General features: G+C 39.5%; 1 protein-coding gene across 1 annotated transcript; it reads right to left on the bottom strand.

The window, feature by feature from the left end:
* Window positions 1-1,047: 1,047 nt before the first annotated feature.
* On the bottom strand, window positions 1,048-16,884 carry LOC135887445 (OCIA domain-containing protein 1-like). Its single transcript, XM_065415202.1, has 4 exons — window positions 16,860-16,884; window positions 10,576-10,705; window positions 6,025-6,230; window positions 1,048-1,283 (listed from the first exon to the last, which is right to left on the bottom strand). The coding sequence occupies exons 1-4, from the start codon at window positions 16,882-16,884 to the stop codon at window positions 1,048-1,050; spliced, it is 597 nt and encodes a 198-aa protein (XP_065271274.1).
* Window positions 16,885-26,137: the final 9,253 nt, after the last annotated feature.

The following is a 26,137-nucleotide window of genomic DNA, read 5'->3' as shown; positions in this document are numbered from 1 at the left end:
CGCTTCATCTGACAGCGTGGCTGCTTCATGGTTGAATGCGGAGGAGGGCAGGTGTTCTGAGGACGTCAGGAGGGTCCCGCTGGAAAGTAGGAAACCCTCCATGCGGTGAACCTACCTGGCTAAGTGGTCTAGGTTCTCTAGGTGGGCAAGAGATATAGGTTCCTCTCCCTCCTCTGCACCTATCCAACAGATCCTCGATTACCTCCTGTCCCTTAGGACTCAAGGTCTTGCGCCCTCCTCTGTCAGGGTGCACCTGGTGGCCATCTTGGCCTTCCATCCTCCGGTGCAGAGCCTCTCTGTGTTTTCACATCACATGATGGCCTGGTTTCTGAAAGGGTTAGATCGGGCATTCCCTTACGCCAGACCCCCAGTCCCACTATGGGATCTAAACCTGATACTCTCCCGCCTCACAGGGCCTCCTTTTGAGCCATTAGCCACATGTTTGTGGTCCCACCTGTCGTGGAAGGTGGCGTTCTTAGTAGCTATCACCTCAACCCACCGGGTCTCCGAGCTCAGGGCCCTGACTTCTGAACCGCCGTATATGGTTTTTCATAAGGACAAGGTTCAGCTCTGCCCTCACCCTGCCTTTTTGCCGAAGGTAGTCTCGGCTTTACACATGGATCAGGACATTTTCCTCCCCATCCTCTGTCCTAAGCCTCATTCCTCTAATGAGGAACGCCACCTGCACATGTTAGATGTGCGCAGAGCACTGGCCTTTTACTTAGACAGAACCAAGCCCTTTAGGAGGTCCCCCCAGCTTTTCACGTATTCACACACAAAAAAGTGAAACAGCGCACCTCAATCATCCAATAGATCAATTTGGCACATTAGCCAGGAGGAAGCAGATGGATCAAAGTGGCCACTCGGGTATCACCTTGGGCTCAGGGGTATGCTCCATACCCCCAAACCTTACCTCCCTTTTCACAGATTCACACACAAAAAAGTGAAACAGCGCGCCTGAATCATCCAATAGGTTAATTTGGCACATTAGCCAGGAGGAAGCAGATCGTGAGTGTTTTTGACCACAAACCCCATCCCTCCTGATTCTCAACCCTGTGGACCAGGTGGTAGCAAGTAGCCCAGATGGTCACGTTGCGTGGCGGAAACCACACCCAGTTGCAAAATGGGAGGGTTGCTATACGTGTCGTCCTCCTGTGAAGACTTGACTGGAGTCTCTGCCTTTTGCGTTAATGCTACTTCATATGTCTCTCTGTTTCTATTCCTTAACTCCTCATATGAGACACTTTTTCTTTTAGGACTTTCTTCTAGTAATGGAACAGGTTCTTTTAAAAAAAAACAAACAGTGAGAATTAGCAACACCCAACTACACTTGATTACAGCTGCAATTAACCAAACATTTTTTTAGCATGCCGATCAATTGTAGCTCAATTTAGATTGAAATAGGACACATTACAGCCACAATCCTAAATTGCAATTCAGTTTTTTAAAAGTATTGTAAAAGCACTCTAAACACTCATAAGGATCCCTCCTGAAACCTTTCATTTTATTCTCAGATGCCACCAATGTTATGAAGTAGTTGTATGCTGGAAAAACTGAGTAGTGACACACAAATAAGAACATAAAGCAGAATTTCTATGCACAGCACTACCACAAACAGCTTTTCAAGCAGATAGCAGTTCACCTAGATCATGACTGACAGCCATGTTTTGCTCTGTTGGGAGTACATCAGTATGGTACAGCAGTCTAGTCTGAGCAGATAGCACAACCCAGAGCAAGAGTTTTCCATATTTTCAGATTCTAGAGAATAGAGAAGAGAATTCTGTGCACTCCAAGCACAGCCAAACTTTTTAAAAATGAAGACTTTGGAGAAGGGGAAATCAAACTGGTCTGAAGAGAAAAGGATGTTATGGATCAGCCACCTACATATTTATAAAGTGCCCAAACTCCATGGCATTTAAGCACTATTAGGCTTGTGGGTTTGCTTTCATTCATCCCCCCCATTTTAAATAGGTCAAAAATGTATTGCTCTTAGGATGGAGAAAGGTTTTCTTTTTCTTATTTTATCCAAGAAAAAGCCTAGCCATCCCCCAATAATATTAAAAATGTCATATCTTTGAGGGATCCTGAGTAAAAGTAAGAATGTCTAGTCCATTAATGTTTAGGAAATAAGAACATATTCATGTATTAAAGCACCATGATTTGGTGCTGCTACTACTACTGACAGAGCATTTCAAATAATATATAGTGGTGATTAATAAAGGAAACCTTTGGTGAACGGAAAATCAGATGCATCACTTTTTTCTTTCTTTTTTTTTGAAGAACCACAAATTTGAGCTGTTTTACATCTTGAGTTGTTCTACAACTATTAGAGTCACTTTGCTAGGTTGGCTAGTGAAGAACCTCAGTTTAATTATTATGGAGATTATCAAACAAATAAAAGAAACGATAAATAGGTTGAACTCTCTGAAATAAGACTCAAATTTCATGAGTTAATGCAAATGCTTGGGCTCACTTATTCCTTGGGTCAAATTCTGGCTCTATTGACTTCAATGGCAAACTCCTATTGACTTCAATAGGGCCAGGATTTCAACTCATGACCTCAGAGGAGGAGGAAGATGTCTAGACAAAGTGACAAACTGTTGATCTTGATTTATACACCATTAATGATGTTACAATCTGCAAGATTTCTCCCATCCAAGAAACTGAGCAGTAAACACTATCATGGGTGGCTGCAACTATGTGAATGATCATATCTGGGACTATGAGTTACAATTAATAAGGCAAAGGGGATAACGTTATTTCAGGGTGTGATGGCTCTTCTAGGGCCTGATTACATTTTCTTTTTGTTCTTCAAGTTTTTTTGGCTGAACTATTATTAATTTTGAATGACACATGCTCAGCTTTGTAAATCCCAAGAAAGTAGCTAAATTTATAAATCAGATCACAATCAGAAATGGAGATAAACAAGGGTTTTACTTTTTTTTAAGATCAAGATTGATTTTTGAGCTTACTTCATTGATTTTTTCTTATTTATGCTTGAGGTAGACAAACTATCAGTCTCTATCCACACGTGAGAACTGTAAGGCACTAACTAATTTATGTTTTCTGATTCTGATATTGCTAAATTACCAGAAAGAGATTTAGGCTGTTTAACATTTGGTGGATGAGAACGTTTTGGTCACTTGACAAAAGCATAACAAGGCAAATTTATTCCAAAATTATTTAAAGTTTATAAATTACTTTTCAGAAATCCAGCTAAGTTTATGATTTGCATACAGGCTTGCAGTCCTTCCAGAAACAGCAAAACCATGTACAGCAGGTCCTCCAACAGAGCAAGATATCAGTCTATCTGTATATTAAAGGCAATCGTTTCTGGAGAAACCCTCAGTCTAGGGTGACCAGATGTCCCGATTTTGGGGTCTTTTTCTTATATAGGATCCTATTACCCCCCAAACCCCATCCCGATTTTTCACACTTGCTGTCTGGTCACCCTACCTCAGTCTGCATTAAATGGTAAAGGTTATCAGGATTTGTGATAGAATGTGATGTTTTATACATTAAAATGCTGCTGTTATCAATAGGTGCGTTGTTGCTTAAGACTTATTTGGATAACTGGACTTGGAAAAACTCCATATTGGATTACATATTTATTTTATTATTCTTTCATGCTATTCCTTACTGTCCAGTTTTATAAACCCAGTTCATTAAAAACAGTTAAAAATCAAAATCAACCTATGCATGATGTTAATATGTGTAAATTGCCAGCTCCAATTTCACTTTTGCAAGCATTCATTTATGCATTTCTGCACACATTTCCTCCTCTGAATATCACTTCTATACTTTATTTGGGGATTTTTTTTCCTTCACATATTATCAATTATTGTATAAATTCAGCACACATGGAGAGAGCAACTCCTGGTTTCTGTTAAAATTGCAGTTTTCAAGTGCTTCAGTATAAGGAGTCATAAAGATTATGAATATATATATATATGGAAAATCATCATTTTTTTAGGTATCATCCGAGACCTGAGTTCACGATCTTGTGTTTCCCCTGTAACAATCCAGGACATCTCAACACCTAAAGCAGCATGAAGGCTGCAGGAAATTTTAGGCTCAGTGATGTCCTCAGTTGTTGCAGGAGAAAATAGAACCCTATATTCAGATTTTGAAAAGCTAAAAACACAAACCTATCACATTTTTAAAACCCTGTTCCATTGGCATGGGATTAAGGCATTATACAGTTAAAATGATATCACTAACAGCAAGGCAATAAGCCAGAAAGGCTAGTAGGAAACAAAAGAAGCTACGTCTTAGTCAAGATTTTAGATGGATTTAAATGGCTGAATCATTCCACTCAATTTCAAATAAAAATCCCCCCTCCCCCAACAAAAACTAGTAATGTAGAACCTGAACCCTCCCTGTAGACCACTGATGATGGACATTTCAGCAGTTCTTCCATTAGCATCTTTGTTTGGTTTCTGAGACCTTAACTTCAATTTATTTTCCTAGCAATGGCAGATTTATATGTCACCCTCTTTCCCTCCTCCCCATACGCTTGTTGCCAGCCCAAAAGGGCTCAAGGGGACAACAGTGGTTTGTTGCCCGGTGTGCTTGGCACCAATAAAGACACCGAGGGGAGAAAGCAAGCCAAATTTATTTCAGAGCTCTGAAAAGGCACTAGGAGACCAGCATGTCTCAAATCAAGTGCAACAAATACAAACAAATTTTCCCTTTTATATTCCAAGCAGTTTCTGTGCAAGCCTTTGTCTGTTACTCCCTCTTACCCCTCCCTGCCCAAGCAGTTACAGCAGGTACACAGTGTGCATGTTAGAAACTTTCCCTTCGCCTGCTTATCTTTTGGCCTTGCAAGGCCTGTTTACAGCAGTCTTCCCCCGTCTTATCACTACAGCGTTTGTGAGTGAGCAAAACAGCAGCTGTCTGCTAGAAAAGCTGACCATTACATATTCTGCTTCAGCATCAAGGCAATTACCATGGAAGTAGGTGAGCGTTCACAAGATGGAGTTCTGTGGTTCAGGTAGGCCCAGAGCAAAAGAGTTTCATCGGCACTTTTGGCCTTCCACTCTCCCGAGTTACCTGGTACATAGCTAGTGACACCAACACGTTCAAGGCTCAAAATAAATGTATGTACCAAACACGGGTGACAATTTTAATTATACTTTACAAGCAAAAGTAGTCCTGTAGGTCTGCAATGGGAAAGACCTTCCTTAAAAAATTTGAATGGTTAATCTGTAATCCTGAAACAAAGAAGTGAAAACTATCACTGATTCCCATTACAGATGGTAGTAATATGTTAACTTAAAAAGCTTCATTTTATATATAGGTTTCAAATTTAAATGACTAACACATATGCAATGATTAAATCCATGACCATTAAATGATTAGAGAAATGGAAGGGGATAATTATCCTTCCACCACATAGAAGTGTCAAAATTTAAACAAAAGCTGACTAGAGCTAAATCAGAGATAGCTGCATATATAAATAAAATAATAAAAATTTTGCTATATATAAAAAGGAAAAACTCCCCCACCTATGTTCGTGTTGCCCCTGGCCATTTTGTTCAGTTGCCAAGGTTAAAAGAAAATCTGTAGGGACCAAACTTCATGTGGGAGACATATGTATGTTTGTTTAATTTTCCAAACAGAGTGGTCTTTGTAAATTACAATTTTTACTTGCAATTATCTTTTTAAAAAAGATAGACGTTAAATTGGTTTTAAAGAGACAAATGTTAAAACAGAAATATACTGTAGATAGATGTGCTTTGTGTCAACATACTTTTCTTTTTGGAACTTCAACACATTCCTGTATCAAAAACCACTGAGATCTACAAAATACTGTATATTTGGACAGGTGCTGATATAAGGCAATTTGAATATACAGAATGTATACATCCAAGCAAATTAAGGGGATATACCGTATTTATCATCATGACAAAAGAAGTTTTACTTTCACATTCTTCCCACCTCTGAAGACAAAAGACATCCAGGACAGAGACAAGAATTAATGTACTATAAAGTTATAAACTTTATTAAGACAAGCCATACCTGGGGCATTACGTTCAGTAATTCCAGTAGGAGAGGATTCATTCAGAGAAGAACTGAATGGAATTGGTGCATAATTAGAGACAGACTGATCTGCTGAACTATATTCATGTGAATAGCTGGAAGAAAGTGGAGCTTCAGCTGTTGGAGAAGATCCAAAAGGTGACTGAGAAGGCAAATTTGCAAACGCTGATTTTTGAGCAGCATATCTGGAAAAATAACACAATTGGATATTAAGATTGGAAATAATTAATTAAAGCACATGACACACGATGGGTTAAGGAATAAAATGTCCTTGATTAAAGGTTTTAATACAATTATTTTTTTAAAACTTTAAGTATTAACAGATTTTAAAAGAAAAAGGTAATCGATTCTGCTTACACTGTCCAAAAAGATCTATATGTCCCCCTCCCTAACACATACACACTTTAAAAAAGGAGCATACATGAGAAACTTGAGTCATATCTGAAAAAAAAATACAGAATATAGACAGAGTACCAGCCATGGGCTTGGAACTTTACAAGATAAATACTGTAAGACACAATCCCTGCCCCCAAAGACAATTCAGACACAGACAAAACACGTCAGACACAAATAGAACAGGGTGTGCCTGCATGAGCTAGTGGTGGCATAAGAATCTAGCAGTAGCTTCCATTTTTGAATGTTTTGGGGGAAGAATTGTGGTTTGAGACGCCAAGATGCAACTTAAAACCCTTCATTAGAAGCTGCTACGACTGATCAATACCAAAAAAAGTCACAGTAGCTATCCTGGGGGCAAAAGAATTATCTTGAGGAAACAGAAGTCTTATGTTCCTCCCTCCTATATGGAATTGCTGAATTAGTTTTCCGGCACAAAATTAACAGGGGGAATGATGATTAAAAACATTTTTTTTTAAAAGAAGATGATATCAATTGGTTACATGCAAAAAAAATTGTGTACTATAGTAATTTAGGCCTGATTCAGCACAGCACTTAAGTACATGCTTTAATTGTAAGTATATGCTTACATGCTTCACTGAATAGCGAAGGATTTAAGCCCATACTTCTAATGGCCCTGTACACTACTGAATTATTTACTCAGCTGCCCATCTCTTACTTTTTTGGGGGGAGAAGGAGACTTTATTTATTCATATTTTGGATCATTTACAATACAGTAAGACATTACAGTTACATTGTCTTTACACATATAGGTACATATATCTTATTACAGAATTAACAATATAAAGCAACATCTTTTATATTGACCATATATTGTTATTTTAACCTTTCCCTTCCCCCCCATTATTTAAATACCACCTTAACATGGTGTGTATATTTGCATTTAAGCATTCATATTCATTTGGGGGGGGGGGAGGGAAGCTGAACGTTTTATGAGGGGGCATGGAAGAGTCTCAGGGGAATAGAAAAAGGAAAGCAAAAGGTGGCTGGGATGTAATTCAGTTGTCCTGTTTATGTATTCTTCTTGACTCTCGTATAGCTATAGGATTACCATGTCTATGGGTAAATCTACACTTCAAGCTGGGAGTGGGATTCCTAGTTTGAGGAGACATACTTGAGTTACCACACTAATAGAACGTAAGCAGCAAAAGGGGCTAGCTGCTGAGTGCATGTCCATCAGATGCTAGGAACGTACTGGAGGCAGCCAGCCCGCACCGCCTCCCTCCCACCCTGCCCTCTTTGTGCTGCCCTGGCTATGATCTATTTTTAGTGCACTAGAGCTTGATGAGAGCCAGCCTGAGTATGTCTCCTCACACTGGGAATTACTCCTCCAGCTTGATGCATAGACATACCCTATATCAAAGCATCTCAATGATTTCAGTGTTTCTATTGTATTGTTTTCCTGTGCAAGGTATATTATTACTTTAATCCATTTTTGTGAATTTGGCTGGCACTGTCTCACAAATTTTGAGAAGTCTTCCATTATAAGATATTCTATTTTTTTTTTCAGTGATCTACAATAGGAAGTGTTGCCTGAAACAACAAATTTAAGATTGCTTTTCTTTTTTTTTACTCTAAACAGCAAAAACAGGAGTAGCTTTGTTATTCCCAAATTGAATCTTTACAAAGGGTACGTCTTCACTACCCACCGTATCGGCGGGTAGCAATCGATTTATCCGGGATCGATATATCGTGTCTCGTTAAGACGCGATATATCGATCCCCGAACGTGCTCACCGTCGACTCCGGAACTCCACCAGAGCGAGCGGCGGTAGCGCAGTCGACAGGGGAGCTGCGGCCGTCAATCCCGCGCCGTGTGGACCCCAGGTAATTCGATCCAAGATACTTCGACTTCAGCTACGCTATTCGCGTAACTGAAGTTACGTATCTTAGATTGATCCCCCCGTTACTGTAGACCAGCCCAAACAGCCCAACTCCCAAAGTCTAAGTCCTGTTCAAGTTCTCTCTCTAGTTTTATTATTATTATTTCCTTCAGGACGGTTTTCCAAAGGGCGGGGGGGTGGTTTTTTTTTGTTTTTTTTTTTTTACCATCCAGCAGTCACATTTTATGTGCATGAAAGAGGGCCTGGCTATTTGCATTTCATACAGCTATCTAGGGCAATATTATGTATTTTATTATACAGAAATGGAGAAACATACATTCTGTAAACTAAATAATATTAAACTTGCACTATTTTGTTAGTATTAGGGCCAACAGTTATCTGTATTATCTCATCCCATTCTTTTGCTGTTATTTCATATTTACAGTCTGCACTTAACAGCTTTATGCTGTTTGTCGTTTAAAAACAGTCATGATTCTAAAGAATCTTGACTGCTGAAACGTCAAGCCCTGGTGTAAAATTTTCAAATACAGGTAGCTTTGTTGGTTCCTGTCTTCTCTGACAGTGATTTTTAATAAAGTAAGCCACCTGTATAAACTCATATTATGCATTCTTCTCTTTTTTTAATATATCAGCTATATCTGCTTGTTTTGCCCATCTCTTAAACAGATTAATAAATGCTGTGCATTTGTTCTCTCTGGGTTCTGGTGGTTCTTTATGTAAATTTTACATGACATAATTTCTCATCAGTTCTATCCTGTTCAGTTCCACATTGGCAATATCTTGAATTATCTTGTTATTTCTCCCTTTATAATGCATTCTATGCCCAGAGGTGGTTGCACCTGTCTTGCCTCATCTATGAGTGTACAGTGGCATATAAAGGACAATTTTAAAGAAATAAAAATCCTTTATTTGCCTAGGTCTTGCTAATTGCAAACCAAAATGTTTTTAAAGCCATTTGTTTTGTATGAATTTAGTTAGCATGAAAGTGAAATGATTGATATCACTGGCTTCAAAGCAGGGCAGTGTATGTGGACAATATTGCAGTTCGGACAAATTACTGCTAATTACTGTCTACCAGACAGAACCACAACATTCTCATTCATAACCTAAAACAATTTAAACCCATGTTATGGAAGCAAAAGGATGAGCTATTAACCTACTACATCATCAAGACACCTAAATCTTTTGTTCGTTTAAACAAGTTTTTACAGTTTCAAATCTTCACCCACTCTTGACAAAGATATGAGCCACTATAATTTCTTGATTGTAAAAGATTTAGTTTTGAATGATCACCCCCAAATCAACTGAGATAAGAACATGGAGTTTAAAGGGAACTAAGTATTTAGGGTGATGTTATCTAATACAATCGAATTTAGTGCAGTAAGTTCAATTCTTTCAGTATAAAAACATGTTCAGCACACAAAGCTTTCAAAAATCCTAGTTTGGAAAGCAGTTAAGAGATTAATCAAGTCCTTGTTAAAAGGTTTTAAAAAATATGTGTGTCTGTCTATGTAACAGTAACCATTACATAAACTGGACTACTGCTCACTGCTATCCAAATAACATTTTCTGAGCAGTGAATTATATAAACTAATATAAAGATTTATATAGGTCAGAGATTAGAAAACTAATGTTATTAAAAACCATATCAAATAGAAAAACATTTCTGAAACAAAACAGGAAATATTTTAAAGAACTTGATGAGTTTTTCATCAATACAGCATAATGGTGTCATGCTTCTCCACTATTAGAGATTTTAAAGTTGTGAACAAAGGAAAGTAATAAGTTTGTCCACCATACTTCTTCCTCAGCTAATATTGTTTACTGATCTCTTTCCTTTTATTATTATTTCCGCCCTCTTTCTACTTCACCATCAGTCAAACTAAACTACTGGAAAACTTCCAACAAGTGAAGCTATTTTATTTTAGTTGTCTTCTAAACTATCAAGAGAAAACTTGTGTAACATTATTGTGAGTAAATCCCACAGGAAACCAAAGCCTTAGTGTACACTCTAGTACATTTTTGCTTGACTCGACAAAATACTCAGTTGTACATAACAGAGCTCAAACTATAATTTTCAGTTGATGCCGCTGCTTTGTAAATTCACAAAGAATGAGTTTCCTGGAGGTAACAAGTTGCTGGAAGGGAAGGAAAAATTCAGCTTTCAAGATCACCGCAAGTTGCAAATGCAGCCCTGATCTTTCTATGAACTTATTACAAGAAAAAAAAGTTTAAGAACTTAAAGAAAGAAAGTGAAAGAATTGAAGTCTTACTCATGTGGAAGAGGTCTGCGCCCTTGTCGTATACTTTCTCCTATTGGGGAATTCTCCAGTCTCTTAAATTTCTCCTGGCAGGCCGACATGTAAGAAATCTTTCCAGCAATATATCCACATATACCGGCAACTTATATGTAACGAAAAGAGCAACTCTGACATACTCTGCACCATAACATCAATATACTTTACAATAAAAGTAGTCATTAAAAAATGTAGTACATGGTGCCATAGTATCAAATGAAAATAAGTTAGTCTTCAGTTTTGATTTAAAGAACAAAAAAGGCAGCATCTTTAATATTTCTTTGGTACTGCTGTCCAGAGAAGGTACTAAAAGGGTAAGGTGACAGCTGAACAAAGTCATAATGAAGTGTCTGAGACAAGCAGGCAACCATCAGATGTGGCAGTTGAGAGGAGAGAAGGATGACAATCATAAAGTTCTCTGGACCAAGATTCCCAAGGGTCTCAAACTAGGGCTCTCAACACTTTGGGTTCCCTGTTGCACAACAGTAAACCTGGCAACCCTGAAAACTTTGACTAGAGCTAGGCTCTAAGGTTTCCAGCTGAGTAGCTCAGAGAGCCTCATCAATTTCATTCAGAATATGTAGAAACAAACTTTTTTATTTTTTTAAAACAAAAATTTAGACTCCATAGGAAATTTGGAAATTGTAGAAAATTCCAAAATTAAAAAAAAAAAAAGGTTCCACATTGGAACAAAAACTCAAAGAAAAGTAATTTCAAGTTGTGAATAGCCCTACTTCACGGTCAAGAATATCACTTTGAATTTAATAAAAGAATCTGACTGGCAATAAGTCATTAAGGCAGAGAAGGTGTCTGTCTATTCACTTCATTTAATGCTATTTTTTTTTTAAAAGGGACAGACTATAGTTTATTAAAGGGAAACATCAATGACCCGGAACTTGCCTAGCTAAATCAGTATTTCTTAAGGAACTGTTTCTTCAAGCACTTCATATATTGTCAAGAATATGCATTTATAGCTCTTTCTCCATAACCCCTTTTAAAAGAAAACTAGGTAAATCAGAACATATACAAAGTTATTAACATTTAACACTCAAAATTCATAAATAAAAACCGAAAGTTCTTTTATCCTCTGCCTACTTTTTAAATGTGTTGCATATCAATTTTAAGTGTATTCGATACAATCTATGTGGAACATGGATGAGTTTGTTAACATCGGAGCCTTTATTTATTTTTCATTACCTGACTTGAGTTTTAAGAACAGTAACAAAATAAGACACATTTTTGTATTTCAATATATATTACAAGTGACCCTCCAAAACAGCTCTCAATATATTAAAGGGACACAACTTACATTATTTTTAAACGGACTTAAAAAAATCAGTTGTCCATAGAGCATCCTTTAAATAATATGCCCTGTATTGATTAAAAATTCTTTTCAAATAATTACAGGTTTTTTCCACTCCTCTATTGATGTTCAGAAGGCTCTTTTGGGCATGCCCAAGACAACCACCAAACATGCTCAACACACCCCTCATTCCAGGGGTGAGCAAACTGTTTGGCCCAAAGGCCATATCTGGGAATAGAATTTGTATGGCGGGCCATGAATGCTCACAACATTGGGGCTGGGTTGCCGGAGGGGTGGAGGGCTCTGGTTGGGGGTGCAGGCTTCAGGGTGGGGCCAGAAATGAAGAGTTCAGGGTACGGGAGGGGGCTCCGGGCTGGGTGCAGGGGGGAGGTGAGGGCTCTGGCTGGGGGTGCAGGCTCTGGAGTGGGGCTGGAGATGAGAAGTTTGGGTGTAGGAGGGTGCTCTGGGCTGGGACCGAGGGATTCAGAGGGTGGGAAGGGGATCAGGGCTCAGGCAGGGGGTTGGGGTACAGGAGGGGGTGCAGGCTCTGGCTGGGGGTGTGGGCTCGGGGGTGGGGCTGTATATGAGGGGTTTGGTGTGCAGGAGGGTGCTCCGGGCTGGGATCAAGGGGTTTGGAGGGCAGAAGGGGGATCAGGGCTGGAGCAGAGGTGCGGGGGGAGGCTCAGGGGTGCAGGCTCCGGGCATCACTTACCTCAAGTGGATTTCAGAAGCAGTGGCATGTCCCTTCTCTGGCTCCTATGCGGCGGCGCGGCCAGGCGGCTCTGCACTCTGCCCCATCCGCGGGCACCACCCCTGCAGCTCCCATTGGCTGTCGTTCCCAGCCAATGGGAGCTGCGGGGGTGGCGCTTGGGGCAGGGACAGCATGCAGGGCGGTGCACCCTGGCTACCGCCCACACTATCACACCTGGGTGGAGCAGGCCTCTGACCCTGCTCCCTGGCTGGAGCACCGGAGCAGAGCAAGCCCCAGATCCTGCTCCCCAGTGGGAGCTCGAGGGCTGCATTAAAATGGCTGGCGGGCTGGATCTAGAGAGATCATTTTTAATGAATTTTGGAATACTAGGTAAATTCCAGAAGACTGGAACATTGCTAACATTGGCACAACATTAGCAAAGTGGGCAAGCAGGGTGATTGGTACCAATAGGTCAGTAAGACTGATATCAATTCTGGGCAAAATAATGGAAAAAGGTGATACGGGATTCAATCAATACATAATTAAAGGTTAGTAATAAAATGAATGCCAATCAACACTGTTTTATGGACGACTGATCTTATCAAACAAATCTGATTTCATTTTTTTATGAGATTACAAATTTGATTGATAAAGATAAATGCTTAGATGGAATATACTCGTACTTGAGAAAAACGTTTGCTTTAGTACCACGCAATATCCAAAGCACTATACAGCATCAATAAAGAACACATTACATCAGTTAAGAACTGGCTAACTGATAGATCTAAAAAAATAGTTGTCAATGGGGAATCATCATAGAATGGGATATTTCTAGTGGTGTTCCTCAGGGAACAGAACTTAGAGCCAGCTTTATTCAAAATATTCGTCAATGATCTGGAAGTAAATATAAAATCACTGCTGATAAAATTTGCAGATGACACACAGATTGGAGGAATAGTAGATAAGGAGGAATACAGGGCAGTCATACAGAGTGATCTGGATAGTTTGGTTACATGGGGCTGTTCAAACCATGTTTTAGTACAGCCAAATGCAAAGTTATTCATTTAGGAGCAAGGGATGCAGAACTAGGAACTACACAATGGGGGAATGTATCTGAGAAGGATTTAGGGGTCACAGTAGACAAGTAACAGAACATGAGCTCCCAGTGGAATGCTCTGTCAAGAAGGGCTAAAGTGTTCCTTGGATATATGAACAGTGGAGTAGCAAGTAGGAATAGGGAGGTGATTTTTACCTCTATACATGGCACTGCTAACATTGATACTAGAATACTGCTTCCAGTTCTGGTGCCCACATTTTTAAAGGATGTTGAAAAATTGTAGAGGGTGAAGAAAAGACACACATATTATTCAACGATTAGAAAAAATACCTTACAGTAAGGGACTAAGAATTCAATCTGTTTAGTTTATCAAGAAGAAGACTGAGTGTGGACTGAATTCCAGTGTATAAGTACTTTCATAGGGAGAGACTAACAGGTATCAAAGGGCTCTTTAATCTAAGAGAAAAACATAGCAAAACCCAATGGCTGGAAGTTGAAGCCCAACAAATTCACATTAGAAATTAGATACAAAATTTTAACAGTTAGAGTGATTAATCACTGAAACAAGATAGCAAAGGAAGTGATGGATTCTCTGTCTCTTGAGATCTTCAATCAAGACTGGATGCCTTTCTAGAAGATATGCTTTGATGATCTGGGGAATCAATGTACAACTTAGAAATTCTAGTTTGCTTTATGAACTGTGTGTAAGACATCCTTATGTCTTAGAGCTGCCTTTTACTGTGCTATGGGGCAGGGGGTTGGCACTGGGGCATTTGCCTAGGAATAGGTTGGTTGTTAAAAACCATCAACACCTGAAAAGATCTTGCCTGGGCAGAAAAAAGGAGTAACTGCATCCTACAGAAAAGCAGTTTTCTTCAACTTCCCTTCCAAGGGCTAGGGTTTGAAGGAATGGAATTTCCCCAGGACAGGGGACAAAGAAGGTGTTGGTAAAGCCCTTTAAAAACAAAGATAGACTTAAAGAAAGGAACAAAAGGGACTGGGTACCTGTTGACTGCAGGACTAGTCCAAGTTGAAGAAAACTGACTCAGAGGTGAGAGACTCCAGGATTTGGAGAAGAAAGCATAAACTGGAGAAGTGAGGCCCAGCAAAGGGGACCTGGAACACTGAAAGGACACTGACCCGAATGCTTGAGTAATGGGGAAACCAAGGCAGGGGTTTACCTGCAAGTGTTTCTTTTGCCTAGTTCTACAAACTTTACAGACCATAAGAGATAAAGGAAAATTGTTTTTAGAAACTGCTTTTGCAAAGTAGTGACTGCATCTTACCCTTCTTTGGAGAGAGAATTAGAGGAAGAGACATGTCAGACTGGCCTCCTACAGTTGCTTGACTATTAAAAAGTTACAGGAGGTCCCTGCCAATATGGAAAAATTATCCATGGATTAACTGGAGACAACAGAAAGGAATCTACATAACACTATCACACACTACCAAGCAGGTCACTGAGGAAAAAAAATAGTGACACCTGAAGAAGAGAATGTGATCTCACCGGAATCCAAAATGCCATTATCCAGGGAGCCATGACAGTGAGCCTCCTATCCTCTCCCAAACAGTACCAGGAGAGAGAGACGGAAAGACCCAAAATCAAGGCTCTGGAACAGAAGATTCAGTTAAATCCTCTGGATTTACAAGACGACTCCACCAGATCTCTGCAACAAAGAATGTGCACTGTGCAGAACACACCTATTGTTCCAGGTTGCCTGTAGATTCAGGCAACTGACATTTCATCTGTGTGTACAGTTTCCTATTCAAGGTTTTCTCCACAGCCATAGAGACTAGAACCATATTTTCTTTAAATGAAAGCTCAAGTTCTGGAGTAGCACTTTGTGGCAAGGAGTAAACAGCAAAGTCTATGGCTATGGAATTGCAGAATACAAAGGTTCAAAATTTTATTTATGCTTTTTAATATAGGATTTTTTTCACTATGGAACAATGTTTAAACATAACATAGGATCACAATAGATAGAATGGTATGTTACTTTTATATTTATCTTCAGCTTTTGAAAATGGAACATGAGTAGTTCACTGAGCTTTCTACAAATAACTTGTAAATGTGGTTGCTTGCACTGTTGAAGAAAGTGGAGTAAAAGCAAAACTAAAATAAATGTAAATATTTGCTGGATAATACATGACACAAAAATGCATGAAAGTCTGAAATTAATTTCAGGGAACTTACTGATGTCAATAGCAGAGATGGTTCAATAGCAGAGCTCAGGGATTTTTCAGCCTGTTTGTTTACTTCTTTTCTTTTGAAATGTTAGATAGCTTTATAATAATGAGTAAGAACAGGAACTAAAATTTATGGTTTGCCTGCTTTGGGTTTAACCTCTGTGCTCTTAGTGTGCCTGCGTAATGCCTGCTAAATTGCTGAGGAGTGGATGCTCTTCAGCAGCAGTCAAATGATGATAAGCAATAGGGATCCCCTACAGCAGTTTTGGGGGGATGGGAGCAGAAATCAGCACAAATCCTCAAAATTGAAATTATATTGAGAGGGTAGGAGGAACATCTACAACACCCTTCTCCTGTCCATGCCACCCTCAAACACCTCCAGTAGAGTCTTTTATCACTCTGGTATCAGAGGGGTAGCCGTGTTAGTCTGAATCTGTAAAAAGCAACAGAGGGTCCTGTGGCACCTTTAAGACTAACAGAAGTATTGGGAGCATAAGCTTTCGTGGGTAAGAACCTCACTTCTTCAGATGCAAGTAATGTCCATTACTTGCATGTGAAGAAGTGAGGTTCTTACCCACGAAAGCTTATGCTCCCAATACTTCTGTTAGTCTTAAAGGTGCCACAGGACCCTCTGTAGCTTTTATCACTCTGTGCACTCACAGATAACCCTGAGGCAAGCCCCAGTGCCCACAAGTGCCTCTTTCCCTGGAGATACATCTCCTTTTTTCTGGCCTTTACATAAGAAAAGTGCACTGGTTTAACTAAAACTGATTGGGTTAAACCAGTGCAAAGAGCTCTGTGGACCCTTTTCCTTTGGTTTTAAGCCATGATATTTCAGTTTAGCTTGTCAATTAGACATCAACTCAAGTTAAACTGAAATAAACCTGGTTTAAACTGAAATAAGAGAGTCCACACAACCTTTTGCATGGATTTAACCAAATCTATTTAAAATTGCTCTTTTAAGATGAAGTCATTGCAACTTCCTCATGTAGATGTGCCACTGTCATTGTTGACAATACTACCATCCTCGTAGTCACTCAAGCCCATTACTTGGGTATCCTCTTTGAATCCACCCTCTCTCTAACCCCAAACATTCAGGCTGAAGCCAAGGCTTGCTTCTTCCTTCTATGTAATATGTCCAATATCCAGTTCTCTGTGTGAACCACATAAACTCTCCTACTGTCTTTTCTTCTCTGACCACCTCCTTTCTGGCCTCCTGACATTCCCCTCTCCTTTAGAATCTTTGGCTGGTCTGACCATATTGCTCTCACTTTCACACAATTTCTGACAGCCCAGATCCTCCTACTGGCTCTCACTTCTCTCTTGCATTAAATTCAAGCTTCCCCTCCCTTTAAGGTAGGGTGACCAGATGTCCCGATTTTATAGGGACAGTCCCGATTTTGGGGTCTTTTTCTTATATAGGCTCCTATTACCCCCCACCCCGATTTTTCACACTTGCTGTCTGGTCACCCTACTTTGAGGACCAGCACAACTCAGCACCTACTGTCTATCTTAGGTACTTGTATACTATAGTAATGGAGGCCTCACAATCATTAATGTACTTATCCTCTCAACACCCTTGTGAGGTAGAAAAGTACTGTTAACCCCATTTTAGAGAGGGGGAACTGAGACACAGACCAAGGGACTGGTCCAAGGTCCCACAAAACATGTGGCAGATCAGGGAACCCAGCTCTCCAGAGTCATAACCATTGGTCCATCTTTCCTCTTTCTCTTTATATTTATTCTTGTATCTTATTGTAATCTAACTCTATCCCCTAAGTGATGCCAGCCTCTATCTCCTGTTTGTCCATGTTTCTCCCAAACAAGCACCTTTTCACTTTCTTCCACACTGCCCTCACTGGACTGATCCATAAAACCATTACCCTTTCCTCCTTCAGGTCTGTCTCCAAAACCCACTTCTACATTGTAGGCAGTTGCCAACTGTTAATGGCTAGGTAGTTGGCCAGTGGGGATTACAAACATCTCCTTTTTGTTTAAAAAAATAAATAAATTAAATATATAACACATTACATTGTAGCCACCTAACTGTTCATATAACAAGACTATGCATCCACATATTTGTATCTGTTATTCTGTCCCTGTTTCTTCCAATTGTTTGGTATACCCACTTGTATTTAAATTGTTTTAAATGAATTATAAACTCTGCAGGGTAGGGATTAATGTAATTGGTCCCTAACCTGACTGGGGCCTTTTAATACTGCTATAATAAAAACTAGTAATGCCCTCTTTACCTCTTCCCTCATTTTAAAAATTACTAGACACACACTGAAGTGTAACTGTCCCTAAACCTCACACTTTGAAAATATAACACATTTGCCACAATTTCAAAGCATTATGTAAATTAAACTTATGTATTTAAACTATTTAGCTGTATGTGATATTCTTTTTCTTTTTTCTAGTTAAAGTAAACAAGTATGGAGATGCTTGGGAAGAGTGAGAACTGAAGGACGTTATCGTCAATCAGCTAACTTCAGCTCTATCTATCTTGGTCATAAATATCTGCACACTTTGGTGTATTCTGCCAAACTGAAATATGTTATAATAAAGGAGACTAGATTTTATTTTTGACTTTCCAGAAGAGTGAAAAATTATGGATTGTAGGCTTAACATTGTGAAGCTTTGCACCATTGAGGAACTAGACTATTGATGAGAACAGTGAATTTAAACAGTATGATATTGTTAAGAAATAATGAAAAAGGGATAGCTCGCACTAATTTTTTAAATTTGTAATGAGAGATAAGACACTGGTATATGCCGTGGCGGATTAATAATTTTGCCGCCCCTAGGCCGGGAAATAATTGCCACCCTGGCCCCACCCCAACTCCGCCCTTTTCCCGCCCCCATTCCAACCACCTCCCCAAAGTCCTCGCCCCAACTCCGCCCACTCCCTTCCCCTATTGGATCCCTTCCACAAATCCCCGCCCCCGGCCCCGCCTCTTCCCCCAGCGCGTGGCGTTCCACCTCCTCCCCCCTCCCTCCCTGCCCCACGAAACAGCTGTTTTGCGGCTCAAGCGCTGGGAGGGGAGAGAAACAGGATGCCACGGCGTGCTTGCAGAGGAGGCGGAGGTGAGCTGGAGCAGGGGAGTGGGGGCACGGAGGGGAGCTTCCACCCCTGAAAATTTGCCGCCCTAGGCCTAGGCCTTGTCGGCTTAGGCAATAATACGGTGCTGGGTATATGTTGTGACAAAGTTCCTCCTCTATCTTGGTGGGTCCTGCGCTTATTGGCGGATTTTCTTGCCTCAGAGATTCACCATGTGGGTTGGGGAATAGCCCAGAGACCTTCCCCTCTGGAAGAACCCACAGTCCAGGTCAATTGGGAGGTTTGGGGGGAATCCAGGCCCGCCCTCTACTCCAGGTTCCAGCCCAGGGTCCTGTGGACTGCAGCTGTCTATAGTGCCTCCTGTAACAGCTGCATGACAGCTACAACTCCCTGGGCTACTTCCCCATGGCCTCCTCCAAACACCTTCCTTATTCTCACCACAGGACCTTCCTCCTGGTGTCTGATAACACTTGTGCTCCTCAGTCCTCCAGCAGCACACCCTCACTCTCAGCTCCTTGCGCCTCTTGCTCCCAGCTCCTCACACTCGCAACACAAACTGAAGTGAGATCCTTTTAAAACCCAGGTGCCCTAATTAGCCTGCCTGCCTTAACTGGTTCTAGCAGGTTTCTGATTACTCTAGTGCAGCCCCTGCTCTGGTCACTCAGGGAACAGAAAACTACTCATCCAGTGACCAGTATATTTGCCCTCTACCAGACTCCTGTACCCCACTGGTCTGGGTCTGTCACAATGTAAACAGACTAAGTCAGATGTACTGGTGTTGAGAGGGGGAAAAAACAATCTTTTCAGATTATTCAGGAGTCCCATTAAAAGTCACTCAGTAAAACATACCCTCTTATTTTGTTTGTTTGTTCTGAAAGTAATGTGACGTAAAATCCCAGTGGTATTTACCCCCATCTAATTAATAAGGTATTAAAATAGATTTTAATTTCTCCCATATTTTTGGGGACTTCAAAGTCAGATCTTATTAACCTGCGATAAATCTTTAGGACTAAACAGTAAAAATAGACAGTGATGAGGAACTAGCCAGGTACCAGAGTAAATGTACACCTTTCACCCTCTTCAAAAACGTTTCATAATAACATGCACATTTTAGTGAGTTATCCTGATTCATCTACAACTGAGTGATTGTCCTGACAAGTCCCAAGTTACCAGAAGCACAGAAAATGATTAAATGAAAGAAAATGGAAACATTAAAAAAGCATCTGTATTTAGGCATAGTGGGGTAAGTGTATTAGTTACTTTAATTTTGGTGACTTGGGTTCAAATTCTGGCCTGGATTGAAAAATAATTTTGTGGTCTTATTCTTATTCCCATGTTTACACATGTCACAAAACCACCACACAGTTTGTCACCACTTTCTGTCTCTCGAGAAGAGATCCTCTTGAGTAGAATATAGCATTAGTATTTCTGTTCAGTACTGAGATACATTGGCAGAGCTGTGCTGACACATTTTCCTAGTATCTGCTTTACCTCCCACATATCTGGATCAAAACAGTGCCACCAATTTTTCTTTCATGAGCACTAGAATCTCATCTTCAAGCTGTGACCTTCAGCTGCTCTACTTATATTCTTAGCCTGTCAGCACTGTCCCTTTCTGGTTTGGGGTCTTTGGTTAAAGGTGTGCTGAAACTGATCAATATCAACCCTAACTTAATGAGAGAAGAGAAGGAATTATATTACCAGACAAGAAAAATGCTCTTGAGGACCTCATTGATTCAATGGACCAACAACAGAGCAACATGGACAGAAAGATTCACCAGGGTGGTGCAGAGTAAGCTGAAATGAGGATGTCAAATAAATGTAGAAAAGATGAGTTCTTAAAGAACCAAACAATGTTTAAGAACATCTGAATAACAGAGAAAGGAAATGCCAAACTACTTCTGACCATAAATGGATGACTGGCATCAGGTTATCTTGAAGCTAACTATAAAAAAGACCCCAATTTACCTTGATGAGAGAAGGTTTTCAGGTCTGAAATGAGAGGTCCATGAAAGTACTAGAAGTCAGCAGGATTTGTAGTGTTGTTGAATGATGGGGACAGTCCAGAATACTGAAAGTGGTCAGAAAAGTACTGTTATCATGGGAGAAATTCATATAACATTTTCTTGATTTCTCCTTGTTGTACCCACCATACAAAAAAGGAGACAATAACTCACTAAGCTGCAAAATAGTAACAGGAAGTTGTAACACTTATCTTTGCGTATCTGATCTTTAAAGAGAGAAGGTACATTTTTCTGGCACTATGTTGAAGCAGACAATCTCTAAGTGAAGGAAGGACCCACGGACAAACCTCAAGTAATAAGTATGAGGGAAAACACTGATATTTTTCACTCCCTCACAATGCCTAAAGGAGGTAGTATTTTGGACAATCATCTTGCCAAGAAAAATGTCTTGTTTTTTATTTTTGTGAAATGTGGACTACATTAGACTTTTTTGGAACGTGTTTGTAAGAGTCTGGTGACTCTCTCTTTGTCTCAGTAATCCGAATTAATATTTGCTTGTACTGAAGGTTCTTAAAATTTCTCTTCGTGTGTGTGTGTGTTTTATGTAGATGAATGTTTTCTACCTTTAAGGCTTGTCTACATGGGGAAATTTGCTGGTATAACCAGTATAACTCCCCATGGGGACGCTCAGATTCAAGAATGAGTGCGATTTTTCCAGTTTAGTTTGTCACTTTGGAAGCAGTCTAAGCTAAACCTGAAGAAGGCGCTCTTATTCCAGAAGATGAGTGTTTACGCAGGGAGTTATACTGGTATAACTGTACCATTAAATTTCCCTGTGTAGACAAGTCCTTCATAATGAGTTAGCACAATGAAAACATGGGGCTGCAGTCTGATCCTTCTTCCTTTCATCCCTTCTCTCCATAAATCAGTGGACAGATGTTGCACTGCATGTGAGAATCCATTTGGACTATCGTTAGAAATATTTTAATCTGCCTCACTATTTATTTGTAATTGTGTGCTTATTTTAGGTAGTATGATGATTGTGGACCATCTGGGGCAGAACAGCAGTTGATGGGAGATTATTTTACCCTTTTTCCGTTTAAATATTGAAAAAGGAAAAGTCATCTACTCCATTAATATTATACCTTAATCTTGCATACTAAAGTGAGTGCTTTCTAAAAGCTGTAAGCAGTTTGTGTATTGATCTGAAGCCAAAGGTTTTGAAAATGAGATTGACATCTCACCCCAAAATAATTATTTTATGTATGCAAAAATCATTTTATATAATACTGTGAGAAGTATTTTCATTTTTTGTAACTATGAAAATAAAGGGCATATCTCATATGTGGGAAACACTATTTTAAATGCTGTTTTTATTAAGAAGAACTAGCTATGTTAATATATGTAGCATAAACAAATATCAGAGAAAATTCAAAATTAAGTGTGGAGCTTGGTCTCTCAACCTTGCCTTTTTGTACCTAGTTATTGCTGTAAGTTGGATATGTAAATACTCTTCCTCACTTTAACACAACATGGTGGGTTGAGGTGGTTTTTTGTTGGTCTGTATCATGTCCGAAATGTATATAAATACCCGGGGTTTGTATGGTCATAACTTTTAACCTCAATGGTGGTTTGAAAAACAAAACCCTAATATTCTATCAAAGCAGGGCCTTTTACCTTTTAGACAGTATGATTCTGCATAGTGAGTGTGAGATTGTCATGCAGGCAACTGGAAGGATGTTGTCACTGGCATTGCAGGAGGCATGAACTGGCTACATTACAGGTGTGAATTGGGCTATATTTTAAAATAGCTACATACTGAGACCCAGCATCCCTTCATTTCTCTTAGCTTGGAATAGGAAGAGCTGCACTTTGGGTTTGAGCCTTAGATTGATAAGAACTTTTCACATTCTTCAAATATCTTGTCAGGATCCCCCAGAAAAGATGGAGAGGTAATGGCTTGATTTTTCTACTGTGAAAAAGGTGCCCAAACGTAAAACTTTGAGAATGTATTAGATATCAAGAACCAGTAGGTGCGAGAGAATGCCAAAACAACCCTGTGTGTGAATATTAAAATTTTGCTTAGATTAACTTTCACAGGTAACCACTATCATTTTCGGTTAGACAAGTTTCTAATCTGGTTCAACCAAAAGGATAGTTGGTTTAAAATAGACTCAATTGAAATAGAAGACAGCTTTTCTTTTAAGTAATCTTACCTGTATGTCTGTTAACAAAGAATCCAGCATTTTATACAACTTGGAAGTCCTTTTCTCACGTAGCATAGAACTAATCATCCTAAAAATGCATCTCTTCAGTTTTACTCTTTAGGTCAGAAAGTGTTCACTGCTGTATTCTGTGTGAGCACCAAAAGGAATGAACACAAAAGGATTATGTATTAATTAGGACTGTTGATTAATTGTAGTTAACTCACAATTTAAAAAAATTAATCGTGATTAATCACAGTTTTAATCGCACTGTTAAACAATAGAATGCCAATTGAAATTTATTAGATATTTTGCATGTTTTTCTACATTTTCATATATATTGTATTCTGTGTTGTAGTTGAAATCAGAGTGTATATTTTTATTACAAATACTTGCACTGTTAAAATAATAAACAAAAGAGATAGTATTTTTCAATTCACCGCATACAAGTGCTGTAGTGCAATCGCTTTATTGTGTAAGTGCAATTTACAAATGTAGATTTATTTTTGTTACATAACTGCACTCAAAAACAAAACAATGTAAAACTTCAGAGCCTACAAGTCCTACTTCTTGTTCAGCCAATTGCTAAGACAAACAAGTTTGTTTACATTTACAGGAGATAATTCTGTCCTCTTCTTATTTACAATGTCACCTGAAAGTGAGAACAGGCATTTTCATGGCACTTTTGTAGCCGGCATTGCAAGGTATTTACGTGCCAGATATGCTAAACATTCGTATGCCCCTTCATGCTTCAGCCACCATTCCAGAGGACATACTTCCATGCTGATGATGGTCGTTAAAAAAAAAAGCATTAATTAAATTTGTGACTGAACTCCTTGGGGGAGCTTTGTATGTCTAGTGCTCTGTTTTACCCACATTCTGCCATATATTTCCTGTTATAGCAGTTTCGGATGATGATCCAACACATGTTCATTTTAAGAAGACTTTCGCTGCAGCTTTGACAAAACGCAAAGAAGTTACCAATGTGAGATTTCTAAGGATAGCTACAGCACTCGATCCAAGGTTTAAGAATCTGAAGTGCCTTCCAAAATCTGAGAGGGATGAGGTGTGGAGCATGCTTTCAGAAGTCTTAAAATAGCAACACTCCGATGTGGAAACTACAGAACCTGAACCACCAAAGAAGAAAATCAACCTTCTGCTGGTGGCATCTGACTCTTATAATGAAAATGAACATGTGTTGGTCCACACTGCTTTGGATTGTTATTGAGCAGAACCCATCGTCAGCATGGACGCATGTCCCCCGGAATGGTGGTTGAAGCATGAAGGGACATATGAATCTTTAGCACATCTGGCATGTAAATATCTAACAACACTGGCTACAACAGTACCATGAGAATGCCTGTTCTCGCTTTCAGGTGACATTGTAAACAAGAAGCGGGCAGCATTATCTCCTGCAAATGTAAACAAACTTGTTTGTCTGAGCGATTGGCTGAACAAGAAGTAGGACTGAGTGGACTCGCAGAGTCTAAAATTTTACATCGTTTTATTTTTGAATGCAGTTTTTTTACATAATTCTACATTTGTAAGTTCATCTTTCATGATAAAGAGATTGCACTACAGTACTTGTATTAAGTGAATCGAAAAATACTATTTCTTGTTTTTTACAGTGCAAATACTTGTAATCAAAAATAAATATAAAGTGAGCACTGTACACTTTGTATTCTGTGTTGTAATCAAAATAAATATATTTGAAAATGTAGAAAACAGCCAAAATATTTAAATAAATGGTATTTTATTATTGTTTAACAGCGCAATTAATTGTGATTAATCTTTTTAATCGTGCAATTAATCACAATTAATATTTTAATTGCTTGACAGCCCTATTATTAATTATAGATTAACCTTCTTGGAAATGTTTAAAATAATTGATTTTCCTAATTCTTAAAATCTTTACAATTTTTAAGCTGCAAGGCCAAATTATTAAAAAATAAAGGTAGTGGCCTGAAACTGGGGGCTGTTGACATGCATTGTGAGCATTTGGCTTAGCTCCTTCACATTTGTTACAGCCTCATTAAAAGTTACAATGTCAGTTGCTTCTGTATTGCAGATATTTGGAGAATTGAGTTTACAATGCTGTCTTCCAAAATCTACAGCAAGATTCATAATCCAAAATAAGCAAACAGTCTAATTTTTCAGTAACTGCTTTCAGCAAATGTTCATTCATATTACATGGATCTGTTTGGTACCCAGTTAAACAACAGATCATCCCAAAAGAAAATAACTCCTGCTGCTCATTCAAAGAAAGCCCAGGTGGGGGCTGAATTGTGGGGGACTGGAGAGTCGTGGGTACTATTCCAAGTTGCACCCATAAATCACACTGCCCATTTGAGATGCAAAAATAAGATGTCACAGTATATTGTGCAGATGTTCAAAGTACGATCCTGTGTAATCAAAGTGTGATCATTGTCTTAGGCCTGGTCTACACTGGGGGATGGGGGATCGATTTCTCTAAGTCGACGTACTTAGATCTACTCACCGCGGTGTCTTCACTGGGGTAAGTCAACGGCTGATGCTCCCCCGTCGACTCCGCCTGTGCCTCTCGCTCCGGTGGAGTACCGGAGTCGACGGGAGAGCGCTCGGCGGTCGATTTATCACATCTTCACTAGACGCGATCAATCAACCCCTGCTGGATTGATCGCTGCCCATTGGTACAGCGGGTAATATAGACAAGCCCTTAGCTTCCCCTTCGTGGGGCTCAGATACCCTTCTGGATGCTGGATTTCTCACAGTTGGCACTCTCTTCATAGAGTTCACCTGCCTCCTGGGCTTTGCAAGCTTGGCTTCCCCTCTGTGAGGCTCAGATGGCCCCATGGCTTGTTTGGCTCCAGGAATCCAATGTGGGGACTGCTGGTGTACTCAAGCTTTGCTTAGTACCCAGGCTTCACCCACTCTTGGCACCAAGGTAAGATTTCATGCTCAACAGATTAGACAGACTTTCATATTATGAGTGTCCATTTCCTTTCTTGTGTGATTTGATCAGCCATGAATGAAATAGTTAATGTGGACATTTAAATTATTATTGGATACTAATGCTCATAAATCCATTCTCA

This window comes from Emys orbicularis, chromosome 13 (assembly GCF_028017835.1).
Source record: "Emys orbicularis isolate rEmyOrb1 chromosome 13, rEmyOrb1.hap1, whole genome shotgun sequence".
NCBI classification, from domain to species: domain Eukaryota; kingdom Metazoa; phylum Chordata; order Testudines; family Emydidae; genus Emys; species Emys orbicularis.
Note: the sequence above shows the minus strand (reverse complement) of the source record. Positions and strands in the feature narration are given on the sequence as shown.